The following is a 25,614-nucleotide window of genomic DNA, read 5'->3' on the forward strand; positions in this document are numbered from 1 at the left end:
ATCCTCGCCCCCATGGGACATTATCTTGATTATTATCATTTCGGGTTTGTTATCACTTGCGTTTTTACTGAACACGGCATATCATACCGCATTCTGTTTGCGACTCTGAGGTTAAACTGGCTGGTGGAGCAGTGACCACCGCGGGTTTGACCTAATCCTGGACTAGTTAGAACGGCCGAGGATTGCCCCAGGAGTTCACGGTGCCGCCCAACGGCGGTCGGAACTGGGGTGTCCGAAAGGCAGTTCTCAGAACGGGTCATGGTGAGGGAGAATGAGGATATGAGAGGTTCGGGGCCGGGAGAAACCGGGGCGGAGGGGTCCCGGAACGGAGCGGGACGGAGCGGGACGGCAAGCGAATGCCAAATCGGGCCAGAGCACGTGTGGGAAGCAACGCTGTTGATTGGCTAGCGAGCAGTCCCAAAATGGCATCGTTCGGACGAGGCTGCACCAGACTGTCGGCACACACGTGACTCATTCTGTGTCTTAATGTGCCTGCTGACCAGGTCCCGAGCCGAACACAGCCACTGTAGAGGGGTCACGTCCTATTTTTTTCATCGTGGCATGCGTCATCCAGCGTCGGTCATGGCGCTCGCCGATCGGTGTGCTCGTGCAGACATGTCCAGTCAGCAGAATTGTGCAGCTGCACAGCCTCCCCCCGTTTGGAAGACAAGACGCAAGCGCAGCACCGATGTCCATGCCGATGCTCGTTGTGCGGCTGGAGGCGATCCGAAGCAAGGCTGCCGAGGAACTTGCATGCCGGATTGGTTGCTTGTCAAGGCTGTTTCGGCTTTCTGCCAAGGCTGCGAGCGCCTTGGATGCACGTGGGCTGGCAACAAGCCGCTGACGCCAGCGCCACATGCAGCCAGACGATCCAGCATTCGATCCGCACTCGGTCTGGATCGAGCCGGGCAGTCTTGGAATGTTCCGCCATCGCGACAGCCAATCGCCAGCCGCGAACGATCAAGGGCTGGCCAAGGAGATGACCAGGAGCACCAGGAGACCGGGGGTCGGTCAAGGATATGCGCACATGCACAGGCGCTCGCTCGCAATATCACACTGCTTTGGCACACAAACAGCAGCGAGGATCCAGCTGCGACGTTTGGCAGTCCGCTGTCGTTTGGATCCAGCGGGACACGCTCTGCGGTTGCAGGCCCAGAGGAGTCCGTCCGTCGCGCACGGCCGTCCATTGTTCGACGCGAAAGTCGACGACATTGGCTCGTGGTTGGTGCTGTGCGTCGCGAGGGCCGTTTCTCTTGGCGGAACACAGCTTGCCGTTGGCCAGATGATGCAGAATGTCGACGGCGATGCCGCCGGTGGTCGTCGAGGAGGGCGCCGAGCCACGGCAACCGCAAACCCGCGTCCAGGAACCAGCATCCTCGACCACGAAGACACATCGCTGCCGGGCATGCCAGCCAATTGGCAGGACAGATTCGATGGTCCACCCCAGCCGCGAAGGATTCATGGAGCGCCCATGTTGGCAAGGAGCCGGACCGTGTGGCGGGTTGGCGGCCCGATTTGGACGCGGCTGTGTTGATTGGAGCACAGCACAAGCGAGCGCACAGTATAAGGGAGCGGCGGCGAATAGTAAGGGACAGGGTGTGTCGACAGAGAATGTGTGTGGGCAGTGTGGGGAAAGCAACGCGCGCCGGAGCGGCGCCGGTGGGACAGGCGCTCCCGCGGGCGTGCTGTGCGCGGCGCCTCCCTTGCTCCCCGCCGCTGTTTGCGCGTCCGCCTTGCTTGTGCTGTGCGAAGTGCGGGGTCACCCGCCAGGCAGGCGCCGCCGCCGATTGGCCACGGCCTCTGTGCCACAGGTGCGCCGGTGCGACACGTCTCCCACTCCCACACACAGCCCGGTCCTCAGACCGCGGCGTCGCGGCCTTGTCGCTTGCCAGCCGCCCCCTTCCTTGACCCGCGAGATGCGAAGGAGTATTTCTCGCAGGCGCTGCCCCGCTGCCCCCCCTCTTCCTTCGCCGGAGCACCTCCTGCCAGCCAGCGAAACCTCCCCCCAAGCAAGCCCAGGGCCCTCTGCCTGAGCTCCTCCTGCCCAATCCTCGAGCGGCCCCGAGTATTCCCCACCCTTCTGCAATGGAGCCCTTCGCAAAGAACACACAGCGCTACGGCGATAATCCGAACCAGCCGGGTTACGAAATGGCCCACATGTCCGAGCTCGAGGCCAGCTACAAGCAGCAGGCCCAGCAGGACCCGTCGCTGGCCGATTACAGCACCGAAACGCAGGGCCTGTTTGGCGGGCCGGGCGTCACCCGGCGTCAGTCGCGATTCACAACGGCCCCTCGATACATCACTGGGTCCCGTCGCTTCGTCAAGAAGAGAGATCCTCGATTCCTCGTGGTCGTGAAAATCCTCTTCACCTTCCTGGGTGCCCTCTGCCTGGTGTGCCCCGTCATCGTCGGTGAGAATCCTCGGGATACGGTCGAGCTCCACCCGCTGCCTGCTTGACTCGTCGCTGACGCATGGCTGCTGGCTGATGTTGCTCTCCTTGTGCACAGGCTATATCTTCCACTTCAACCTGATCAGCACACAGCAGGGCTTCTTCTTCGGCCTCTACGGTGTCTTTGTGATCTGCCATTACTTTATCCAGGCGTGCTTTGCCACAGCCAACCGCCTTACCGTCAACCGAAAGGTGCGGAATCGCGATCCCAACTGGAGAGGTCTCGCAACCGGTGTCCTGGTCGTTGGTTATCGCGAGGACCCTGAACTCTACCGCCAGTGTCTCGAGAGTTGCAAGGCTCTGCAATACAATAACCTCCGCCGTAAGTGACTATTGCCTATCACCCGTAGCGGCCTGGCTGGCTGGTTTGCAAACGAGAGCCAGCGGGCTTTGACGGGCCTTGGTTGTGCTTCCGGCACTCTGGCTCATGCCAGTCTCTGACTCATCCATACTGACAATCGGGCTTTCCTCGTGCGCGTTTGATAGGCGTCATGATGGTTGTTGACGGCGACGAACAGGAGGACGAGTACATGGGCACAATCTTCCAGGAGGTCTTTGGCCCCGAGGCAACCGTCATCGCCCCAGGCTTCAACCTGGTCGAAGTCGGTCCTGACTCGCGCGAGGCCAAGTGGCTCTACAATGAACTTGCCCAGGCCAGAGGTCCTATTTGCATCCTGCAGAGTATGTGTTCCTGCCTCGTGTGCTTGCTTTGCTGCCATGTTCTGCGATCTGGCCCTATCCGCTGCTGCCGATTGCTGGCCGTGGCTGCCACCGCCGTGATCAACCAACTTGCCGGCCACTGACTGTCGTTCGTGCAATCCTCACACTCACACTCACACTCGCTCCAGAGCACGGCGGCAAGCGCCACGCCATGTACTGCGGCTTCCATGTCTTCCTCAACTGCATCCCCACCGACGCCATCATGGTCACCGATTCGGACACCTATCTGGACTGCAACGCCGTCAAGGAGCTTGCCTTCATGCTCAACGACCCCAAGGTCGGCGCTGCCACCGGCGACGTCCGCATCTGGAACGACGACAACTGGATCTCCTTCCTCTCGGCACTCCGCTACTGGTTTGCTTTCAATATGGAGCGAGCCTGCCAGTCCTTCCACAAGTGTGTTGGATGTGTCTCTGGACCCCTCGGTATCTACCGAACGGAGATCATTCGTGTCATCATCGAACCCTGGGTCAGCCAAAAGTTCCTTGGAATCCAGTGCACCTACGGAGACGATCGTCACTTGTATGTATCAATATCTGGGTGGCGTGTGTGGTGTCGCCTGCCTGTCGAATACTGATCCCTCTGTCCTGCGATCTCCTCCTTCAGGACCAACCTCACACTGAAGCTTGGCCAGCAGGTCGTCTACACTCACTATGCCTGGTGTCTGACCGAAACCCCGACCCAGTTCATCCGATGGACTGTCCAGCAAACCCGCTGGAGCAAGAGTTTCTATCGGGAAGGCCTGTACAATTCTCGCTGGTTCCACAAGCACAGTATCTGGATGGCGTATGTGTCCTCCTCCGTCCCATCAACGCGCCATGCCTCGTCTATCCACTGCCGTCCTTGTTCCTTGTTCCTTTGGCTCTCTCGAACTAACGAGGATTCTTTCTGCATCTCAGCTACGAAATGATTTTCCAGACGGTCTATCCCGGCGTGCTGCTCTATATCTTCCTGTACACGCTCTTCTTTGGCACCCTGTTGCGCATGCTCATGTGGGCCAACGTTCTGATCGTCATGGGCTTCCTGAAGGCAACTTATGCCGTCATCATTACCAAGAACGTCAAGTATCTCCTGGTCTCCTTCTACGGCTTCCTGTATCTCTGCGGTCTGATGATTGGTAAGGAGTCCACTGCGAGCCCGTGCTGACGATGGCGATCCGTATCCAAAGCAGCTGCAAGTGCGAGTCCTCGACTCACACACAGCCCCCCTTGTTTTCGTCCTTGTGCAGCCAAGATCCATGCGGTGCTCTTCCTCTGGGACAACGGATGGGGAACATCCTCTCGTCTCGGTGCCAAAATGTCCAAGTGGCAGCAGTACGTCTTCCCCTTTGGGTGGAACCTGATCATCATCGGAGGCATGAGCTACAACATCACCAAATTCGTGCTTGCCAGCAAGGCCGATGTTAAGCCCATCTGGTACCACGGCTTCGACTTTTGGCACATTCTCTTCTCTTGCACCCTGGCCGGTGCCATCGTCATCGGACTGATAGGCTATGGCCTCTACAAGACGAACAAGTGGATGATGACCCGCCGTGGCCTCACGGCTATCCAGCAAAAGGTCTAGGAGCCGCACCGCTGTCAACCCGACAAGCTTTGTGCATCTCCAGCGATCAGTACGAGATACGCCGTCCGGCTCAGTTGGCCAGTGGTATTGGAAAGCGATGCGCTCGGGCCTTGGTTGTGCTTGGATGATCAGTCCTGAGCCAGCCGAGCGGGCCTTGTCGCACCCATTCCTGCTTCTACTTTCACTATTTGCCCACTTTCCCCTCCCCGTCGTTTGATCACCCATGACCTCTCCGCCCTGCGGCTTTGACTTGACGACGCCTCCGAGCCAACGGCGATCCATCCCCACATCATTTCATCATTATAATATAGTCTCGTGCTAGAGTGTCTTGAATCTATCTGCTCTTCTTTGCTGGTCGGTCTGCGATGTCAAGCAGACACCTGTGGGACCACCTTAGGCATACCGTTTGTGGTGAGAGCAGCCCACCCTCCTCGACGATCGCTACGCCACCTCCGCCATATCAACCTCTCTCCCCACCTCGCTTTGATTTCGAGTCTGTCTCGGTGACAGCTGTGCTCGCAAAAGTGCATCGGGACAGTCTCATTCTTGTATTTGATTGATGGTACGCTCTTTTTTGATGGAAATACATGCATCCGTCACCTAAAACCGCTCCCTTCCGCTAGAACATTCTCAACATGCTCGACCAGTAGAGCCTGATCTTGGCGCCTTGGTGACCGTGCTCCGCTGCAGAGCTGAAGTGCTCCTGCGCTCTTGTCTGGCTTCTTTCGACGCCCATTCCGGTTCCGTACATCAGTCCCAGGGCATAGTGAGCATCGGTGCTTCCGCGGCCTGCAGCGTCCATATAGTATTTCGCCGCCCGTTCGAGATTCTTGGGGGTTCCGATTCCATTTTCATAGCAACGACCCACATCGTATGTTGACTTGCAGCCGCCATTCGAGGTCGAAGCCGTCAGGTAGGCCTGGAAGGCTCTTTCGGGCTCCTTGGTAGTGCCGATGCCATATTCGTAGCAGCGAGCGACTTGGTGGCGGGCTTCGATACTGCCCCGTTCGGCGGCCCTATGGTACGCCTCGAAGGCTTTCGGAAAGTCCTTGCTGGTGCCAAAGGCATTTTCGTAGCAACGGCCAAGGCTGATGCACGCCTCGATATTTTGCCCATTGTCGGCCTTCTTGTAGCAATCGAACGCCTTGGTGCTGTTTGGAGTGGTTCCGATGCCAACTTCGTAGCAGCGCCCGAGATGATACATAGCGCCGACACTATTGTTCGAGGCTGCTCGGCTATACCAGTGGAAGGCCATCTCGACGCTCTTGACGCAGCCCAGCTCAAACTCATAGCAGCGAGCGAGACGAAACTGCGCCTCAGGGTACCCTTGCGCCGCGGCCTTATCGAACCAGGAAAATGCCGCAGCCAGGTTGACGGGAACTTCGACTCCGGATTCGTAGTTGCACCCGAGCTTGAATTGGTATTCAGCGCTTCCGGATTCGGCATTGACCTGCCACAGACGGAGGGCCGCCACCTTGGATTCTGGGTGTCCTTGGTCAGCAGCCCTGTTGAACCAGTCGAGGGACAACGATTTGTTTGCTTCGACGCCGATTCCTTCTTCGTACAGCCGACCGAGAGCGTTCTGAGCCAATACATGGCCTTGCTGGGCCGCCCGCTGGTACCAGTAAAATGCCAGGGTCGGATTCTTGCCTACACCCTGTCCGGTTTCGTAGTAGTCGCCGAGGATGTATTCGGCTTCTTGGTGCCAAAGGTCGGCTGCCGCATGATACCATTTCACGGCCGTCGAAATGTTCTTGAAAGTGCCAATGCCGTTTTCATAGCATCGGGCCACATGAAAGAGGGCGTCAAAGCTTCCATCTGCAGCTGCTTGTTTGTATAGAGACAAGGCCTCACTCTTGCTCGCCGATATCCAGGTTCCGTTTTCGTAGCATTGTCCGAGACGGAATTTGGCATCGACGTGAGATTTGCTGGCCGCCGATGAAAACCCTTGAAAAATATACTGCTGCTGTTCCTTCGAGGGATTCTCACGCTCGAGGACCAGGGCCAGGTGGTAAGCAGACTCAGGATAGGCGTCGCTAAGCGTACATCGGTAGAGCTCGGATGCTTTGACCAACAGTTGGGGAGAACCCTGACGGTTCTCGTAGTAGTAGGCCTGCAAGAAGCGCATATACTGGTTGTCCTGGTATATGGGCTGACAGACACGACGGTGTTGGAAACTTAGTCATTGGCAGGTCTTGCCCACAACCACAACCACAACCACAACCACAACCACAACCACAACCACAACCACAACCACAACCACAACCACATCTCTAGCTTACGTGGATCGCAACAAAATGGCAGGGCGGACTCTTGTTCCACATTCGGAGGGTGCCGAGGGTGCTAGTTTGGCGGCCCTCCCATCCAAAGTAGGCATGTGGAACCTTCAGCATGTGCATGTCATGCCGGATCCAGTTTGATGACGAGGTATCCACGAGCGACCACCTGTCTGGATTGAGAGGTGCTTTCCCGGACATCGACGGCGTCTCGAATGAGTTTGAAGCCCGCGTGAATTCTCCCTGCTTCAGCGTCCAATTGATGGTTTGGCCGTGAGCATCTTTTGAGACGATAGTCTTGCGATCGGATGCGATCCGGACAGATATGACGTTGCTGTCATGTCCCTCAAGTGTCTGCTTCAGTCTGCCGGACACCGCATCCCACACCTTCACGGTTTTGTCGTTCGATCCCGAGATAACCATGCGGCTGTCCCTCGATATGCATGTGGATGTGACGATTCCCTTGTGTCCTTCCAGAGTATACTTGTGCTTGCCCGTAATCGCATCCCATATCATCAGCGTCTCGTCAGCCGATGCAGACACCAGCGTCTCGTCATTCTCAGAAGTCACGAAAGACCGGACAACGCCTTGGTGCTGTTGACGCTGTCGTCTGGTTTGGACAGTGTTGCTGTCCCAGATTCGGATGGTGGTATCGTAGGAGCCCGACACCACCGTATTTCCGTCCGATGAAATCACAACTGACTTGACGGAGTCACTGTGTCCCATAAGAGTGCGGACATGTTGGCCCGCAGCAGCATCCCAGCGCATAACCGATCGGTCCTTTGATCCGGAAACTAGAGTGTAGCCATCAGGGATGAAGGTCACGGAGTTAACGGCCTCGGAGTGCCCAGAGAGCGTGGTCTTGAGCTTTCCTGTGGCGAAATGCCACAATTTGATCGGGCCGCTATCGGAGCCTGACGCAATCAGTTTGCTGTCTCCGGAAACTGCGACAGATATGACGGCATTGTCTTGCTCTTCCAGGACCCGTGTGCTTCGGCCCGCGGGCAAATCCCAGATCCGAATTGTTCTGTCGAGAGATGCCGACACAATGTACCGCTCGTCCTTGGTCAGCGCAACGGCGGTAACAGTGCCTGTGTGTCCCTCGAGAGTGTGCTTCACCTCGCCACGGGCTGCATCCCATACTTTGATGGTCTTGTCTTTCGAGCCAGAGACAATCCACTTTCCACTGTTGGAGATCGCCACCGAAGTCACCCAGCCGGTGTGGCCCTTGAGTGTAGCTTGCAGTCGTCCGTTGATGGTCCAGACTTTGACATCGTTGTCATTTGAGCCCGACAAGATGACTTTTCCATCAAAGGAAACACAAACCGAACCGACCGAGGCAGTGTGTCCTCGGAGAGTGTTCTTCAGCTGGCCCGTGATGGCATCCCACACCTTGATCGTGTTGTCGCCCGAGCCCGACACAATCATGCGTCCGTCTGGAGTCAGCGTCACAGAGCTAATGCCGTTTTTACCGCTAGACATCGTAATATCGCAAGGGTCCCAGGTGGGTGCTGGACCAGCCGTGACCAGGAAAGGGATCTTGTCCTCGAGTCGGTTGGCATATGTCTTGTAGATCGCCGTCTCCTTTGGTGTGAATGCATATCCCGAGTTGTACACCTGTGGTGCACTCGCGATGATCGGGTCGGCAAACTCGCGGATGAATCGATACGTGTCCTTGACCAGTTCCTTTGTGATGTCGTCGACGGTGCTTTTTGGTGCATTAGCGATCACTCCTCGCAGCACAGCCAGTTGGCCGATGATCGACTTGACCACATGTGTGAGAGACCCACACTCGAGCCAGAAGAACACATGCGTCTTGACGAACCGAGTGAGCACCGCTGCCACATCGGCGAACTCCGTCTGCCCCCACACCGAACTCGACTCGGTCGCTCCTTCCAGACACCACACAAAGTGTGTGATCCAGTGGGCGACGCTGTATCGCTGCGACGGTGTGATCTTGGCTGCGACCTTGTCCTCGAAGTCTGGGATCTTGTCGCGAAAGTCGTAGATATCGCAGATGTTGATCACTGGCTCGTGCGAGAGGATCACACCGAGACATCCCTTGGCAAACACCGTGTGGAACGAGCTCGACACATGCCATGCTTCATTCTTGGAATTGTCCCCGAGCAGATAGTCCGCCACCGACTTGTGGTTGAACTTGACCTCGGTGTTGGTGGACTGGCTGTCTCGGAGACCCAATCCATTGGCGCCAAGATCGAGGACCAGACTGAGGCTCTTGAGACACTCGCGAACAGTTTCAATGTCCAATTTGAATATTTCCGCGATACTACGGGGTGTGAGTGTGGACTGGGCGGTGGCGATTGCGGAGATGACGGTTTCAAGGGCGTCTTGGTGCTTCGATTGTCGGTAAATCAGAGCGAACGTCTTATTGTACAGATCAGGAAGGTTTTGGGAGCCGCCAGTGACTTGCTTGATTTTCTCCATGGTCAGAATGCTCCATCCAACCTCCTTCTCCAGAGAATTGAGTAGGAGGTTTACTGACACAAATGTCTTGTCTGGGTCATATCGGCTCTGGCTCAAGAACCCCAAATATGAACTCGACTTGTTCAGCATGATATCTACCGCTTCTTTCCGCTCCTTCTCGCCGAAACTGAGTGTGTCGATCATCTTGAGTCTGTGGTGGATATACAGCTCGAGGTCTTTGATGTTGTTCTCGCTTGTGGGGACAATTTCTTTCGTTTGGATACTTGCGAGGGCTTCCTTAATATCAGGCTCAGGCCGAGCGGTTATCAACAGCTTCAGCCACGACTGATGTGTCCCGATATTCTGCATGTCATTGGAGAGGAGCCCGAGGATCTCGTCTCGGGGATAGCACTCGTCTAAACCATCGATGATGATTATGACGGCCCCCTTTGGCATATCGTCGCCAACCGCTTGAAGAGGATCAAGGATGATGGTTTTGAATAGCTCGCGAATGTCCATTTTGTCCAAATCGTCCCTGGTCAGGCTTCTTCCTCGCGGCCCGTTGCTAGCCCGAGCCCCGGCTTCGCCTTGCACCATGGTAGAAAGTAGTCTTCGACCGATTTCGCCGTACCAAGTACAGAGGCCGTAGGCAATCGTGGTCAAGAGGTCACGGGGGTTACTCTTGCGAGGATTGTTGTATTTGAGGAAAATCGATGTCACCAGCTGATTGCGGCTTTGGAGGATGTTGGCAATCTGTGCAGCAGCAACCGACTTGCCGACGCCGGCAATGGCTTGAATCCACAGAACTTGGTTACCATCATGACCATCCGCCCAATCCAAGACACTATCAAAGAGCCATTGGCGAGTTCCCGGAACGAACGCCTTCTGTAATTGAGTCAGATCCTCATCAGATTCGATGGGGCGGAGGAGATCGCGGAGTCTTCGGGTTTCGTCCGCAGTAGAAATAATGTAGCCTTTGGGGACGTTTCTCCAATCCATAGTGGACACCCGTCGGGCTTTTGAGAGGAGCTCTTTGATCCGCGGCACGAGTCTAAATGTAGTAACGATGTGTTAGTTATCAAGATGGCTTTATGATACACGTCATGCCCCAGCCGATTATGAGACGTACCGGCGTATAGAGTTACTATCAGCTGAAAGAAGTGCTTGGAGTTTCATAACTCGGCGAATAGTGTCGTGCATGGTCAACTTTGCCCCGTTGATGGTCGGAGTCAAGGGGTGGCATGGAACCTGGTCGGGAAAATCCTCAGGCTTCGGATAGTACAACTCGAGAGTCTCCATGTTGTTGGCGTGAATCCTTGTGTACAAGAATATGGGCTGAAGTAACACTGGATTGGGAGTTCCTTTACTTGTCTCTATCTGTTGTATCGCCAACTGAATCTGCAGGGAAAATGGTGAAGGTCGAAGTGGTCATGATCTCGGAGATTGAGTGAGGCGACCGTGGTTGCGCGGGTTGGCCTTGCGGAGAGCTAATACCATCACTTACCTCAAGGAAGAAGTTGTCGTCAGTTTTATGGGCCTTCTTGGATTTCTCGAGACCTTCTTTCGAAAGCAAGAGCACGATAACTCGGGAGTTCCGGAGCCCATTGATAAACTGACGCTCAAATTCAGTCGCAGTTGGGATGCACGCACGGTCGAGAAATGTATGAATAGGATCTTCGTTCGCGCTGTGGGCGCTCAAAGCTGAATGGAGCTCTGTAGCAACTTCTTTGTCTGCGCTCACTCGGTAACTATTCGCACAGGTGCGGGGTCAAACGTTATTGGAGTCAGGCTGGGGGACGGAGACGAGGTTGGCCAGTATATCGCTTCGAAGATGGCCATACCTGATGAAAACGTCGTGTTGATTATACCCCAAGCCACACTTCCAGGTGGAATCTTGAGGTTGAAGCGTGGTAGCTGAGAGACAAAGCAGGCATGTCGAAGAAAACAAAAGTCAATACTACAGGGCAACAGTGGATTCGATATGCCCTGGCAGAATTGCATCCCGGATGAGGGAGGACGGCGACTGCTCAAGCGACTGCTCAAGCTACCAACGATCTTCGGCCACAAATCAGGACTTGCTCACCTTCGGCGTCTGGAGCTACTGCGATGGGCATGTTTGGGCGATGGGCGAGCGATGTCAGAGGATGGATCTCCCCCAGCAGCTTCTGTCGCCTCGTCTTTTTGTAGTCTCGCTCGCCGTCGCCGCCTTTCGATTCTGGCACTGCAGCGGCTGGTCGGTATGACGGCGGCCGGTCGGCACCCTTTCCGCTTTTGGCTTTCCCAGCCACCGCGCGCGTACAGCAGCGAATTGCGGTATCAGTCACATGAGCCATCCTGGTCAGCTGCGCTGTCTGCCGCATCCACGAGGCAAAATTCCACCCAGAATGTCTTTGAAACCGCCGCATGCCCCGCCTTGCTAACGCGGCAGTTTCAGAGTTGCATACCCACCAAGGTATCATTGTCCTCGGCTTGGAGGTGGGGGCGAGGGAAAGACAGCCGCCAGGCAAAGACATCGGGCCGCTATCTGGTCTCTGAAAGCCCTTGGCACGATGACGATGTTGCCCGCGGCAACGGACAAGCTGCTGGATCGTGGATGGATGAACGTGCTCAGGATCCAGAGAAAAATGGAACGCCTGGCTCAAAACAGGATGTCCCGTTTCGGCTTGTGGATACATCGACGAGTGTATTTCCGATGGATTCCCGATGCACTATCCTGGAGGGTATCCAAAAGCGCTTCGCTGGCTCTGAGCGGAGCCGGTGCACACCACGCTGCTGCGGGAATCGAGGCATGGCTCAACAAATCGAGCGGCAGAGCGGCGAGCATGCCGTCGAGATGATGTATTTCACAGAGATTGTGGCGGCAGAGTCGCAGATATGAGCCTTGGCGTGGGCTGGAGAGAACGCTACGCCAACCGTGACAGGGATATTGGGTATGGCTTCGCGCTGGCGAATTACAACGAGGGAAGATACCGTTCCTGGCCAAGCGGCACAATGCTGTCCACGGGAATACGGCCCGAGAGTCCCGTGGTCTGGTTGAAAGCCTGTGTGCAGAGGATGAGAATCAACGAGTGAGAATCTTGGACGAGCGCAGGTGGGGCAGCGAGAGCAAATGCGTTCGGGCAGGGACTCGCCACAATAGCAGACCTGCGCAAATCCTTCCTGGAACTCATTCTGAAGAATGACAACATCGCCGGGCTTCAGCGGTAGGTCCGAGGGGCTGTTGCGCCCGACAGGGACGACAGCAACGCATCGCGAACCAGCACCAAGCGAGCCGGAATAGTCCAAAGTTCGGTGTTTGGAGGCACCCGGGGTCGGGTCGGAGTCGGAGTTTGGCACATGGACCGGGTCCTGTTCGTCTCGCCGGAAGCTCGCGATCTGGAACTTTTGGTCCACATAGACGGGCCCGCTGGGCTGGCCCTTGACCAAGGATCCATAGTTGGGTGGCTGGTCCGACTCGGGCGAGAGCTGAGCCGAGAACCGATAGGCAGTAGGATCGGTCGGGCTATACGACGAGTTCTGGGAGTTGCGGTTCATGCCAGGATCGGGGAGAGCGTGGTAGCTAGAATAGGCGTGGTTGGGATAATAGGGCTGGGCAGGTGGGTATGAGGCGGCAGGGGAATAGGCCGGGTTGGTCGAGTAGCCAGAGTCTGGGGGATAATGCTGGGAATAGCGAGGATCTTGAGGAAGGCCTGGACTGTTGGGATAGGATGCCGCTGGAGGATACTGAGGTCCAGGTGCGTACCGAATGCCAGACGAATAGGGAGCCTCAGAGAACCGCGAGGCGGGGGCCTGTACCGGAAGCGGCTCTACTGGTGCTGAATACTGAGCATGGGCTTGGAGGGAGACGGGGCCATCACGGGTGTCCAAAGACTGGTCGGGTGGGGAGGGTGCAGCTGGGCTCGGGAGTGCAGCGGCAGCACGCTCGGCCTGGGGCTGGGTCTTTTTCGATCGTGCCCGAGTCCAGGCGAAGAGCCCGATGGCGAGGACGGCAACAGCTGACGGCACAGCACCCAAGAAAACAGTCAGTCGTGAACCAACATGCTGCCATATGAAGATTGGCGGATCATGACAAGGCAGGGCAGAATGTGGACGGACGCGAATGCCTCGCGGATTTGTTTGCTGCCACCTCGGACTGCGACGAACTCACCAACGACACCACCGACAATCCCACCAATGAGGGCTCCGTTGCTAGCGGGCCCAGGGGTGGGACTGGGATCTGGAGACGAGGTCCGAGAGGGCTTGGACGATTGGGTCGTCGTTCGGGTGGGCAAGCTGGATTTGAGAGCCAGCGACGGATCGCTCAGCAAGCTGCCTCGGAGATAGATGCTGAAATACGTCCCTGAATCCTTGGAGTCGAGCGAGCATGCGCTGCTGATCGAGAGAGAGCTCGCCATCTGACACGCGCTGCATGCCGAGTCCGAGCATGCATAGAACTCGAGGCGGTTGAGGGCCGTGTTCTTCAGGGTGATTGAGTAGAGCCCAGTCTTTATCTGGGTGCAGGTTGGGTAGACAGACGTGCGGTTGACATCGACGACGGTGCTACAGCTTGCGTCGTTGAGGCTGAAGGTAGTGTAGGCAAAATATTTTGTCTTGAAACTGGAATCCCAGAGGCTGCGGAAGCGACGAGCCCGGGCCGAGTAGGTGCAAAGCCAGAGTCAGCGGTCGCAAGCAAAGCGTTGTGGGGAGGGAGACCGAGCGAGGACAGCGACGGATCCACCGACGGGTGGCCACGCAACTCACGCCGTTGTGGTGAAGTCGAGCGAGCTGAATGCTCCGCTGAGGAAGTTGGTCGAGCACGGGTTTGGATTCGTGGTCGAGTACTGGCCAACCACCCGACAGCTCTTCTTGCAGGTGGGGTCCTGACCGCAGTCGTTTGCAAAGATGGAGCTGTTGGCGGGAACGACGGAGATGTACTGGCAGCTGCTGGGGACGCTGCCTGTCGCCGGAGAGCAGGTGCATCGATTGGAAGCAATCAAAAAGTCGCCCAGGTTGTTGATAACGTTGACGGCAGAACTTGCGCTCGGTGCACACTGGGGCGGAGTGCGGTTGCTTTGGTAGTGGGACACCCACTGGATGCTCGATGGGTTGATGGGGATTGCGGCGGCCATTGCGGCGGGTTGCTTGGGAGGCAGAGCCAAGCACGGCCAGTAAACGGAATGAGGTCAGCAGGAAGGCAGACGAGGCGAGCAGGCGATGAAGGAAGGAGGGAGGAAGCGAGGGAGAAGACGCAGACAAAGCCAAAAACGAAAGGGGCAGGCCACCAGAGGAGCGACAAAACGCAAAGGAGCACAAGTGTGGCTGCCAAGGATGCAAGCGGCACAACCCAAACTCTCGCACACAGCCGACGAGACGACCACCAGGACGGCTGGTCGAGCGAAGGCAGCAACGGCCACTGGGTGCTCGCTGGCTTGCCGGCAGCTGGGAACCGTCCAGACTCGGCACCGGTTGCGACCAGAACCACCGCTCCGGAGCCAATGCTGTTCCAGACCCGGCAACGGGCACGACGCACAGCGACGGTCTTGGCATGGGTGCATGCCCACGTTGCCACGGTATTTGGACTGTACATCGCCAGCCATGACTCACGGATCCGAGGCCGTGGGCCATGGTTCATGATTCATGATTCATGGGTCGTCCACATATCGAAGGCAATGCCGTCATGGTACCCGGGAACATCCCGCGGGCGGTGGCGCCGAGGAATCGTTTTCCGCTGGCCCTGCGCCAACGCACGGGGATGGCTTCGTCCATTTTTTCCGGTCGCGCTCCTGCCTCGTCCTGCCTCGTCCTGCCTCGTCCTGCCTCGTCCTGCTCCACATCTCCCTCGCCCCGTCGTCCAGTCGCCCCGCCGTCCAGTCGCTCCGTCTCCATCACGCATACAATGAGCGCCGCAAAGACCCTCCAGAAGCTCCTCAGCGAGAACACCATCGTGGTAGGGCAGAGCGACCCAGCAGCATCGAGGAACATTTGCTATCCTGGCTGTCCAGGCTCAACTGACGGATTTCCTCCCGCCTCGCCGCTGGTCCAACTCAGGTCATCTCCAAGAGCTGGTGCCCCTACTGCAGAGCCGCCAAGCAGCGCCTGCAGCAACTCAACCTCAACTTCCTTGCCGTCGAGATCGACAGCGACCCCGAGGGTCTCCAGGCCTACATCCGCCAAACCTACAACCACTCGACCGTCCCCGCCATCTTTATCCACGCCAAGCTGCTTGGTAAGCGCCGATGCTCTGGTTTGCTCTCGGCCTCGGATCTTTTGAGGCCGTTGATACTATCCGATCAACTCTGGTACCGTTTGGCAGTCAAAGTCCCCGTTCTGTACATCTCACCCCGCCGCCCTGGTTATTGCTCGGTATCATCCCAGGCGGCAACAGCGACCTCCAGGCCCACCCCAACATTGTCGGCCTCGTCAACCAGACTGATTAGCCGCACCCTAGAGCTATCGGCATCAGCTCTATAGCACCGAAATAAAAATATGCCTGGGCTGTATTGTCAATCGTCTCGAGCAACGCTGTTCGCATCCCACTCCACGTTCTGTCCAGTGCCAGATCCGTCCGAGATCAGAGAGCCAAGGATCCAGCTTGCCACCCAGTGTGCCATCCAGTTTGCCTGCCATCACCTGCTTTGCCCAGCTTACAAATCGTCGAGGGAATCGGCCACCTCCTCAGGGGTCTTCCCCTTGGTTTCCGGCATGAGTAGCTGGGTGAAGATGGCAAAGGCAAGGAGGGCCATCGAGAAGAACAGGAACACGTAGTAGCCGGCTGTGTTGCGGCCAGGGCCCGACAGCGAGACAAGTTAGCATCGAATCGGTGAAAAGTCCGAGCGGCAGCAAGGGGCTTTTGCAAACCCAAGTCTTTCGTACCAATGGCAATCGCGGCAGGCAAAAAGAAGGCCAGGATGAGGTTCGAGGTCCAGTTGAGGGCGGTGCAGATCGACGATGCGGAGCCGATCGCGGCTTGGGGCAGGAGCTCAGGGACAATCAACCTGCCATCGACGCAATACCACAGGTGGTGATCAAGCAAGCAGTCAAGCCGCATGTCAGTCAAGATGGACGGAGCAGCCACGGCTCAGCCACGAACAAATGCGCTGGACTCGTCGAAGCGACCTTTCGAGGCAGCAGCAATAGCAGCAGTAGCAGTAGCAGTAGCGACGCCCGCCCATTTCAGTTGCTCACTCACCAGGGAATCGCACCCAGGCCCATCGAAAAGCCGCCGACAAAGCACATCAAGAAGACGGCCATGAGCAGCGGCGAAAGATCAAACTGGAAGGCGATCACGATGCCAAAGGCAAACAGCGACATGGACAGAAGAGACAGAAGCAGCATGTACTTCCTGCCCATGCGGTCGATGACCATGGTCGAAGCCAGCGTTCCCACCAGATTGATGACGCTGACAAAAGTGGTGAGGCGAATCGCTGTCTCGGGGTCGAAGCTTTGCTGGAAGATGGTCGTCGAGTAGTATATGGCTGCGTTGATGCCGCTGAATTGCTGGGCCACTTGCAGGCCAAAGGCCACGGCCAGCGGGCGGACCAAAGAGGGCGTCTGGAAGAGCTCGACAGTCGACAGGGGAACGATCGACTCTTGCGAGATCAAGGGAGAGTGTGGCTCGAGCGAGCCGCTGGAGCCAACGTCGAACTCATCGTCGAGTTGGTTGAAGACGGCGAGCAGCTCCGTGAGCTCATCGTCGACGTCGACGCAACCGCGGAGTGTTTGAAGGGCTTTCCTGGCTCCGATTCGGTCGCCCTGGGACACAAGCCATCTTGAAGCGACCGCATGCGAAGGAGGGTCGGTACATCAGTCGCAATTTGTCTTTGCCAAGCTCACTTGGCTCCCCGACACGTTGCCACAAGGCTTTCCGGTCTTACCTGGGGCTCTCGACGCAGTATCTCAGCAACCAGAGCTGAATGATGCACGGGACTGCACATCAAGCGGGGTGACGTCGCAGGGTTGGGACAGAAGCAAGTGCCCGCCGGAGCGGTAAGAGGTCAGCGCAGCCGTGCGAGAGAGCGGGGATAAAACATTGTTAGCAATGATCGCCCTCGCATTAATATCAAGGGCCGCGACAGGCAGTACATACCCGCCGTGAACATGAACAGTATTCTCCAGGTTGCCGGACGGGAAAGTGAGTAGCCCATGATCTGGGAGACCAAGACACCGAGAACGATCGACAGCTGGTTCACGCCGCCAAAGAGTCCTCGCCGAGCAGCCGGACTGATTTCGGAAATGTAGAGCGGCAGCACCACCGTTCCTGAGTTCCGTAGTTCGGGCGAGAGAGACCAAGGGAGAAGGGCCAGGGCGTGGGAACCGATTCAGTATTGCAACGAACAGGTTCCAGTCTGCGGCCAGACGACTCCCCCTCTCCCTCTCGAACGAGAGCATGAAGCCAAGGCCGTATCCAAGAGACATCACAGCCAGTCGACCTGGAGCACCGTCGCTTTCCCTCCGCCGAGCCTCACCTGTGCCGGCACCGATGCCGATGAACAAGCGGCCGAGACATAGGACCGCAAAACTGGTGCCGAACGACAAGAGCGCTGCACCCAGCAGGAAATGGATGTTGGTGTAGAGTAGCGAGCTACGCCGTCCCAGCATCGAGGCTAGATGACCACCCGAGAGGCCGCCAAAGACGCCGCCTGTGGATCAAACCAAGCAACGACGGAAGGGGGGGGAGGAGGGATCCGATCAGTATCAACACCAAAAGTGCTTGTGTTGAGGCTCACAGATCTCGGATTCTGCAGCCGGTCACGGATCAGTGGCGGATGCATGCATTTCATGTGCGGGCTTGCCCTACCCAGCAGAAAGATCGACACAAAGGCACCCCACTGCGACCCCCCATCGTCCAGTGCAGTCCAGTGCAGTCCAGTCCGAAAGTTGGCAGTGGAAGGAGAAGAAGAAGAAAAGAGTCCCAGAGTGGTTTGGTGGCGACCGACAGCCAAGGCGAGAGAGCATCCAAAATCAGTATCGCACCCTCCGGAAGTGCATGCCAACGATCAGCGGGCCAGAAGTGGGAGGGCAGAGATTGGGAGGTTGCATGGTAGTGATGGGCGCTGCTTGCTCGTACCTGCCAGTCACTCATGGGCACGCAGTCTCGAGGCCAGCGCTCATCCACGATGCTGCAGTTGGTCTGGGAAGCCCCAGAGCCCAAAGAGCATCGCGACGATGAAGGACGGAAGGCCAGAGGTGACGGGCGATATGAGAAATGGAGCAATGTCAGCAGAAGAGCCTGCCGTCGACATGCCCAAGGGAGAGAAGGAAGAGGAAGATGGGGAGGGGAACGTAGTTGATCAAAGCAGCAGCATGCGAGAAGATGCAGAGAAATGCGGGGAGCGACGCTGGAGGAGGCGGATAGAATGCAAGACGACATGCAGAAATGATGCAGAAATGATGCAGTGAGCGTATCTGACCATGGCCTCTCGTGGTTGGTTGATGACGCCGCTATGGTAGCCGAACTGCAAGGCCGAGATCGAAGCCACCGCGACGCAGGTGATGAGATAGAAGGACGTTGGAGGCGAGGACATGGTGACGGTGGGCCTGCTGCACGAGAGGTGGGACGGGAAGAAAACGGAGGCGGAATATGAGTATCAGTCCGAAGTATCAGTCCCGAAGGATCAGTCCCGAAGGATCAGTCCCGAAGGATCAGTCGGAACGGAGACCTGGCCACCAGTTCTACTGGCCACGACCAGCCTGGTTCAGCATCCCGATCACCCAACCGGAGAAAGAGGGCTCATGGAGCGGATGCAGCAGCTTGCGGGCTAGCGCTATGGCAGCATGAACAGGGCCATGACGATAAGTGCAGGTACCTGAGCAGCGAAAGGGATATGGTTGGCAAATGCAGTGATCAGCGGCTGGCCGGTGAGTTTCTGGGAAAGGTTTAGAGAGCCGGACGTCGTGGAGAAAGTGGCGAGAGGCAAATCCACTCCAGAGCCAAGATGCAATGAACAAGACGGGGGGTCAGAATGTCCAGCCGGGCTTGCTGGGTCGATAGGAAAGCAGCAAGTTGACAAACACGACCGGGGGAAGAACGAAACAGACCAGGGCCCCAACGAGACATGGCGAGCGCCGGCAGTTGGGCAAAGCCAGGCAGCCGAGGCGGGCAGAGTGGAGACCGAGCCCGCCGGCGCAACGACGCAGCGGAATGGGGGCCGGGTCAGCAGGATAGGGCACCCTCGGCGGTCGCAGATGGAGGAATATCGGAGACCGACGAAGCAGAAACTGAACATGCTGTATTGGGAGGTATGCGAGCAAGACGACATCCGGTCTGCGCCCAGCCGCCTGAGCAGGGCCAGAAGGTTGGTGCATCAGATTCTCTGGATGCTCTGGATACTCTGGACTCGTCCCGCCGTCGCATCGGCTGCCCAGTCCATAAGCGCTCTGACTTGCCAGCGACCGCATTTGCGAGAAATCTTGGCGCTCGTCGGCCCGCCATCGGCGACAGAGCACCTTCCGAGGAGCAACATCCAGCCAAGATGTGTGGGAGGGGGGCAATGTCCGAGATTCGGAGGCGATCTGGAGTCTGCTACGACTCCCAGGGCTTCTTGCGAGGCGCCATGGACGACACCGATGCCGGGCTCGGATTCAGGATGTTTGGGATGGTTCGGATGCCAGGGATGGTTTCACCTCGGGCGACCATCTCGCAGATCTGCTGGAAGGACAGCCGCTCGTCTGCGTTTTCGCTGGAATCGGTCCCAGCAGGAACTGCTTGCCGAGATTGCTGTTGTTGTTGTTGGTGTTGGTGCTGGTGCTGCAGGTCGCTTGAATGGAGATGATGGTGGAGTTCGGGATGCGAGGCAGGCAACTCGGCAGAGGTGTCTGGGGTATCTGCCACTGGACGCCCCTCTGTCGGACGGCCGGGCGACTGTGTGTCGTGGGTTGCTGGATCCACTGGATGGGCGATGGTACGGTGTAAGGATCCTGCCGATGTGGTTCATCCTGGCTCCATCAACAGCCATATTCAACGGCCAGCTGGCTGCCAGGGTCGAATGTGATGTTGTGTGATGCGAGGCGGCGTGAAAGTGTTGGGTCAGGCCAGGAGCTCGGGTGCTGAGGGGGTGGGGAAGTGACTTACTCTGCCAATGTTGAGAGGAGAGGCCGGATGCAGCAGAGGGCAGCTTGCCGATGCGGGCGACAAGGTTGGGTGAAGGAAAGAGGCTGTTGCGACCAGGGACGGCCGATCAAGCTGCCTGAAGAAGGGGTGTGCAGCGCATTTGTTCTGGAAGAGCGAGACCCTGGATGACGCGTGATGGATTGGCCAGCACCAGCACCATCAAGACCCACCAAGATCGCCGAGGGGGACCTCCGGTGCTGCGGCACTCGCTGGCGACAGAGGATCTGGGACGGTTCATCGACATTCTGATAGAGAGGCCTATTCACTGTCCGCTGGAGCGGGTGTATTCAAGCGTGCTGTATTGGGCCAGCAAGTGGAGCGCCATCGGGTCTCGGTGCACATGTACAGAAAGGCCGTTGGCGAGGGATCGCGGGCATGGATGGGGCGAGCGGGATAGAAGGGTCAGACATGACGGCCTGCTGGTACGTAGAGACGACATTGTGACGCTGGGGGGGGGGAGGTGAGGAGCATGGCGGATGCACCGCACGATTAGAGAGACGGGGAGGCGTTCTTGGCCGCCATCTTGCTCTTGAGGTTCTCGGCAACGGCGTTCAGGAACTCCTCGCTATTGACATAGTGCTCGCGCTTGAGGCTGAAGAGCAAAGCGGCAGGGTGTCAGTTCTCTCCAAACATGCAACGGATCGAGCTGATTATGCTGGAGGGCATTGCTTCCAAAACCACGGATCGGACTCACAAACACCCGCTGGAAGCAGTACACAATCGCCGACAGCCACTTACCCCTTGCCGTGGATCGACAGAGCGAGATCCTTGGTCATGATGCTGTTGACCTGGACAGTGTCGATACAAGCCTGCTCGAGACTCTGGCTGAACTTGGCGAGCTCCTCGTTGCCGTCGAGCTTGGCACGGTGGGACAGACCACGGGTCCTGGAGGGAGACACAGCAATGAGGCGGGGCGATCCGGCCGTACCAGCAAGACATCAGAGGCCGCATGGGCGGGTCCTGCGATGAACAGACAGCTACTTACCAAGCATAGATACTGGCGATCGAGTTGGTGCTGGTCTCACGGCCCTTTTGGTGCTCGCGGTAGTGGCGGGTGACAGTGCCTGGGCGATGGATGAGCCAGCGAGTGAGCCAGCGAGTGAGCCGCCATCGACAGGGAGGGACAAGGCAACATACCGTGGGCAGCTTCGGCTTCGAGGGTCTTTCCATCGGGGGTGACCAGGACAGAGGTCATGAGACCCAGAGATCCAAAGCCTGTACATTGCACATCGCAAAGTGAGATCACATAATCCAGAGCAGCCACAAGTGCAGCTTGGTCCCAGAGGATCAGCCCTCCGAACGTGGCTTACCTTGGGCAAGAATATCGGACTGGACATCACTGCAGACGGCGATGCAAGGGGTTAGAGAGATTTCAGGCAATGGAGGGGAGAACGTGCATTTGAACAGGCGAGCGCTTACCCGTCGTAGTTCTTGCAGGCCCAGACGAAGCCGCCACTGGACTTGAGGGCCTGGGCAACCATGTCATCGATCAGGCGGTGCTCATACCAGATCTTCTTCTCGGCAAACTTCTCAGCGTAGTGCCTGGACGTCAGAGCCACCGCGGATCGAATGCAGTTGTTACCAAAAGGCCATGCTCGACAGGCTGCACTCACAAGTGGCCAACAAGCACAGGAACGCCGATCAGAGAGGCTTACTTTTCGTAGATCTCCTGGAAGATGTCCTTGAAGCGGCCATCGTACTTCTTGAGGATGGTGTTCTTGGTCGAGAGATAGAGGGGCTGGCCCTTGGACAGGGCAACCTCGAAGCAGCTTCTGGCAAAACCTTCGATGGACTGGCAGGACAGAACCCGCGCGTTGGTGTTAGCGCCAGCATCAATGGCGGCAGCGACAGCAATCGCGACAGCAGCAACGACGCCAAAAGGAGGGGCAGGACGGACTCGTTCAGATTTGATTTTGGAGGCAAGCACTGGAGATGCGCAAACTCACCTCATCGAGGTTGTACATGCCGAGAGCAACACCCGGACCCTATCGAACCCAATGCAGTTCGGTCAGTCGGTGCACTCGAACATCGTCACCAGCCACTCGATACGACAAAGCATTGTTGAAGAGCAGCAGACGGCCAGCATCGTGCAGCAGCACCGGCTCGTACCTTGAACTCGTAGAGGGTGTACTTTTGGGCGGCACCGCCGTCCTTGGGGGTGTAGGTGATTTCGACAGTTCCAGGACCAGGGACGACAAAGTCGGTGGCGCGGTACTGGCGAAGAACGAAGGGTGTTCACAGATCTGATGAGCAACACTGAAGTACAGGCCGGCTCACTAGAACGAGGCAGCCGCTGCAAGTATGCGAGGAAGCTCGTATCGATCACTGCCCCACCCCCACAACCACTCAACAATGCAGGACGGACTTACCTGGTCACCAAAAGCATGGCGACCGATCGTGATGGGCTGGGTCCAGCCAGGAACAATGCGAGGAACGTTGGTGAAGAGGATAGGCTCACGGAAGATGGTTCCACCGAGGATGTTGCGGATAGTGCCGTTGGGGCTCTTCCACATTTGCTTCAGGCCAAACTCTGGAGGTAGATATCGAGTCTGAGACGACGTGGTGGCAGCAAGGGTTGCAAACGAGCATGGGCCATGAACAGGTTCGGTTCGGTATCTGGACCATACGCACCCTGAACACGGGCCTCGTCGGGGGTGATGGTGGCGCACTTGATGCTGTTGCGATGCGACAGATGGGTCAGATCCAAGCAGCGAGAACGTGGCCTGCGGTATATCTTGCTGCAGCACGAGCATTTTTGGGCGACAAAGTCCTCTCTTGCTCTGGTACTCGATTCTGGAGTCGCCTACCCAACGTTGTACTGCTTGATGGCGTTGGCAGCATCGATCGTGACCTGGTCGTTGGTCTGGGGCGAGGGAGGTGAGGTTTCCAGTCAGAAGCCTGGACAATGCGACCTTGCTTTGTGTGCCTATGCGTGGGAGGGCAGCAACGGATTTATCTTGGAGCACGGCAGAGATTGTCGACTCTGCCTACCTTGTCGCGGTGCTCCATGCCAAGATCAAAGTACTTGATGTCCAGATCCACATAGGGCAGGATGAGCTATGGGAGGGCGTCGACCAAAAGGAGCATGTTAGCGGGGCCGAGAGTCAGCAGAGTCAAGAACAGGACATCCGCGGATGAGCTTGCAGTTGGCGGCGACTCACTCTGTCCTTGATCCACTTCCAGCTGGAGTGATGCGAGCCGTTGGTGAGTGATACACAGAGTTAGCGCAAGTGTGTTTCTCGGGTTGATCAAAGCAGATGCTCTTGGTGGTGTTTGTGACATTGCCGGTCCGCCATGGGAAGCACAAAGCTCATAAAATGCGTGTGCTTGTGGCGAAGGGCACTATCGAGTCGCTGCCCTGCAGTCCGAGGTGGTATCGAGCCCAGAAGCATGCCAGTGGCAGCGACACAAAGGTGACCGGCCATTTGGAACAGGAGGGATAAATGAGGCTGGAAACAACGCACATGATGCGGGTCATTTCATCACCATCCATCTCGACGACGGGGTTGGCAACAGCAATCTTCTTTCCCTGGGAGTCTGAGGGCGACATGTTGGTTTGGAGGGAGCGGATGGGGGTGTCGAAAGCAGTTGGAGGGATATCCGGAGGAGGCAGAGTGGATGAGCGGATGGAAGGTTAGCGACAGGCAAACGAGGCGAGGCGGATGGCCCTCCCGATGGCAAGGCCTCTGCGGTCCGGAAAGCCTCGGCGCGTGACAGAGCTGGCGGGGAGAAGGCCGGGAGAGTGCCGGGAAAGCTCAAGAAGAGCATGACAGAGGCAGCTCGTGGCGCTCTCGTGGCAGCTCGAAACGCTGGCGAGCGGGACCGAGTGGTGTGGTCTTGGGGGGAGGGCGACTCATGCAGCAGCAAGCACGAGTCAGCGACGATTGTGTCTCTGTCGGTCTGGCCAAGGAAGCAACGCCTATGGACCCAAGGACGTACACATTCTGGCGGGAGTGTAGATGAAAGGCCGGCTGGCGGCCAGGAGGGGCGATCGCTTGAGCATGAAGGTCATGGCGGGAGACGGAGGTTGAGGCCGAACGGGTCCGGAGATGGAGCAAGATGGCGGCGAGGCTGATCTGCGTGTGGATCCAGATCAAAAGGGGCAGCGGACAGGACAGGACATCGGGACGGGCAATCGGAAGGATGCGCTGCTGCGCGGCATGCTGATAAGAGCCGCTGCGCACCAGGGCAAGGGCAAGGGCAAGGGCAGGGGCAAGGGCAGGGGCAGGGGCAGCCGAGACACGGGGATGTCATGTGCCTGGCGGAGCTTGAAGCTCGGCGCCACAAGCCAGGAATCCGAGGACGTGGCATGCGCCTGTTGCCAGCTGGCTGCTGCCGGCTGACTGCTGTGAGAGCAGGGATGTGGGATGCTCGGACGAGTCTCACCAATACAAGCACCGCCGCGGTGCGGGGAGGGAGAGCCCGCGTGTGCGTTCAGCTTGTCTGCCCCCGCTGGCATCGGCCCGGCTGCCTCTGTGGTGCGTCCGGTGGCGAGGCATCCGGACGGGCAATACCGGGCCGGCGTCCCTGCGGGCGTCCCTGGGATATCACGCAATGGCGCGCCCGGGCACGCCAGGGAGGGGCATGCATGAGTCTGCAATCTGTCGCCATCGCCAGGGAGCATGAACATGACGCCCTCGCCATCGGCACACAGCACCAGCCCGGCAGCCAATGGGAGCGGCGCTGGCGATGGCGACGATGTGCACAGAACAGCGTCGCACGCGCACGGAACAGGTCGCAGCACAGTGCGGCCACAGCGCCGCCCACAGTGCGTCATCACGTGCAAGATTGTGCCATCGCCCCTCCCCAACACAGGCGGCCGTTTTTTGGGGACGGGCCGCGGCGGTGGCTTGCTGGATTGCGCGATCGGCGGCCCCGCCCGGCATTGGCTGGCTCGGCTTTCTTCTGTCCTGTTCCTTGGCCTCCCTCTTGCTGCGAGCGCCGCCGTGCTGTCCTCGTTCGGGTGCTGTTTTTTCACATGGGGCTGTGACTCTCGGCCCGAGGCGAGAACGCGGCGATCCAGCCAGCCAGCCAGCAGCAGCAGCAGCACGGATGCCTGCGAGAGACGGTGCCAATGCCCGCACACCGACGCG

General features: G+C 57.9%; 7 protein-coding genes across 7 annotated transcripts; 3 read left to right on the forward strand and 4 right to left on the reverse strand.

Annotated features, from left to right (window-relative positions):
• Nucleotides 1-2,085: 2,085 nt before the first annotated feature.
• On the forward strand, nt 2,086-4,732 carry BJ171DRAFT_472241 (nucleotide-diphospho-sugar transferase; the record flags this gene model as incomplete). Its single annotated transcript, XM_053108645.1, has 7 exons — nt 2,086-2,410; nt 2,508-2,771; nt 2,936-3,130; nt 3,298-3,691; nt 3,776-3,955; nt 4,069-4,286; nt 4,398-4,732. The coding sequence occupies 7 exons, from the start codon at nt 2,086-2,088 to the stop codon at nt 4,730-4,732; spliced, it is 1,911 nt and encodes a 636-aa protein (XP_052970028.1).
• A 593-nt stretch (nt 4,733-5,325) lies between these two features.
• Nucleotides 5,326-6,236, reverse strand: BJ171DRAFT_492208 (uncharacterized protein). The gene has a single exon (XM_053109788.1). The coding sequence runs from the start codon at nt 5,985-5,987 to the stop codon at nt 5,352-5,354; it is 636 nt and encodes a 211-aa protein (XP_052970029.1). The 5' UTR covers nt 5,988-6,236; the 3' UTR covers nt 5,326-5,351.
• Nucleotides 6,151-6,655, forward strand: BJ171DRAFT_492209 (uncharacterized protein). The gene has a single exon (XM_053109789.1). It carries the CDS (start codon nt 6,327-6,329, stop codon nt 6,570-6,572), a length of 246 nt encoding a protein of 81 aa, XP_052970030.1. The 5' UTR covers nt 6,151-6,326; the 3' UTR covers nt 6,573-6,655.
• A 5,567-nt stretch (nt 6,656-12,222) lies between these two features.
• BJ171DRAFT_492216 (uncharacterized protein) lies at nt 12,223-14,671 on the reverse strand. The gene is made up of 4 exons (XM_053109790.1): nt 14,173-14,671; nt 13,580-14,043; nt 12,577-13,427; nt 12,223-12,473 (listed from the first exon to the last, which is right to left on the reverse strand). The coding sequence occupies exons 1-4, from the start codon at nt 14,538-14,540 to the stop codon at nt 12,384-12,386; spliced, it is 1,773 nt and encodes a 590-aa protein (XP_052970031.1). The 5' UTR covers nt 14,541-14,671; the 3' UTR covers nt 12,223-12,383.
• A 521-nt stretch (nt 14,672-15,192) lies between these two features.
• BJ171DRAFT_492218 (thioredoxin-like protein) lies at nt 15,193-15,918 on the forward strand. Its single transcript, XM_053109791.1, has 3 exons — nt 15,193-15,358; nt 15,460-15,637; nt 15,787-15,918. Exons 1-3 carry the CDS (start codon nt 15,308-15,310, stop codon nt 15,846-15,848), a joined length of 291 nt encoding a protein of 96 aa, XP_052970032.1. The 5' UTR covers nt 15,193-15,307; the 3' UTR covers nt 15,849-15,918.
• Nucleotides 15,919-16,055: 137 nt separating this feature from the next.
• BJ171DRAFT_578431 (general substrate transporter) lies at nt 16,056-18,935 on the reverse strand (the record flags this gene model as incomplete). Its single annotated transcript, XM_053113887.1, has 9 exons — nt 16,056-16,183; nt 16,285-16,406; nt 16,601-17,179; nt 17,286-17,337; nt 17,498-17,668; nt 17,877-18,050; nt 18,209-18,239; nt 18,479-18,541; nt 18,822-18,935. 9 exons carry the CDS (start codon nt 18,933-18,935, stop codon nt 16,056-16,058), a joined length of 1,434 nt encoding a protein of 477 aa, XP_052970033.1.
• Nucleotides 18,936-20,941: 2,006 nt separating this feature from the next.
• Nucleotides 20,942-24,642, reverse strand: BJ171DRAFT_492222 (uncharacterized protein). The gene is made up of 16 exons (XM_053109792.1): nt 24,461-24,642; nt 23,986-24,058; nt 23,683-23,704; nt 23,513-23,578; nt 23,329-23,384; nt 23,153-23,196; nt 22,891-23,051; nt 22,631-22,735; nt 22,468-22,506; nt 22,177-22,313; nt 21,941-22,063; nt 21,832-21,860; nt 21,659-21,736; nt 21,507-21,585; nt 21,260-21,406; nt 20,942-21,113 (listed from the first exon to the last, which is right to left on the reverse strand). The coding sequence occupies exons 1-16, from the start codon at nt 24,531-24,533 to the stop codon at nt 21,011-21,013; spliced, it is 1,335 nt and encodes a 444-aa protein (XP_052970034.1). The 5' UTR covers nt 24,534-24,642; the 3' UTR covers nt 20,942-21,010.
• Nucleotides 24,643-25,614: the final 972 nt, after the last annotated feature.

Source organism: Polychytrium aggregatum (assembly GCF_025602895.1).
Source record: "Polychytrium aggregatum strain JEL109 chromosome Unknown BJ171scaffold_6, whole genome shotgun sequence".
NCBI classification, from domain to species: domain Eukaryota; kingdom Fungi; phylum Chytridiomycota; class Chytridiomycetes; order Polychytriales; genus Polychytrium; species Polychytrium aggregatum.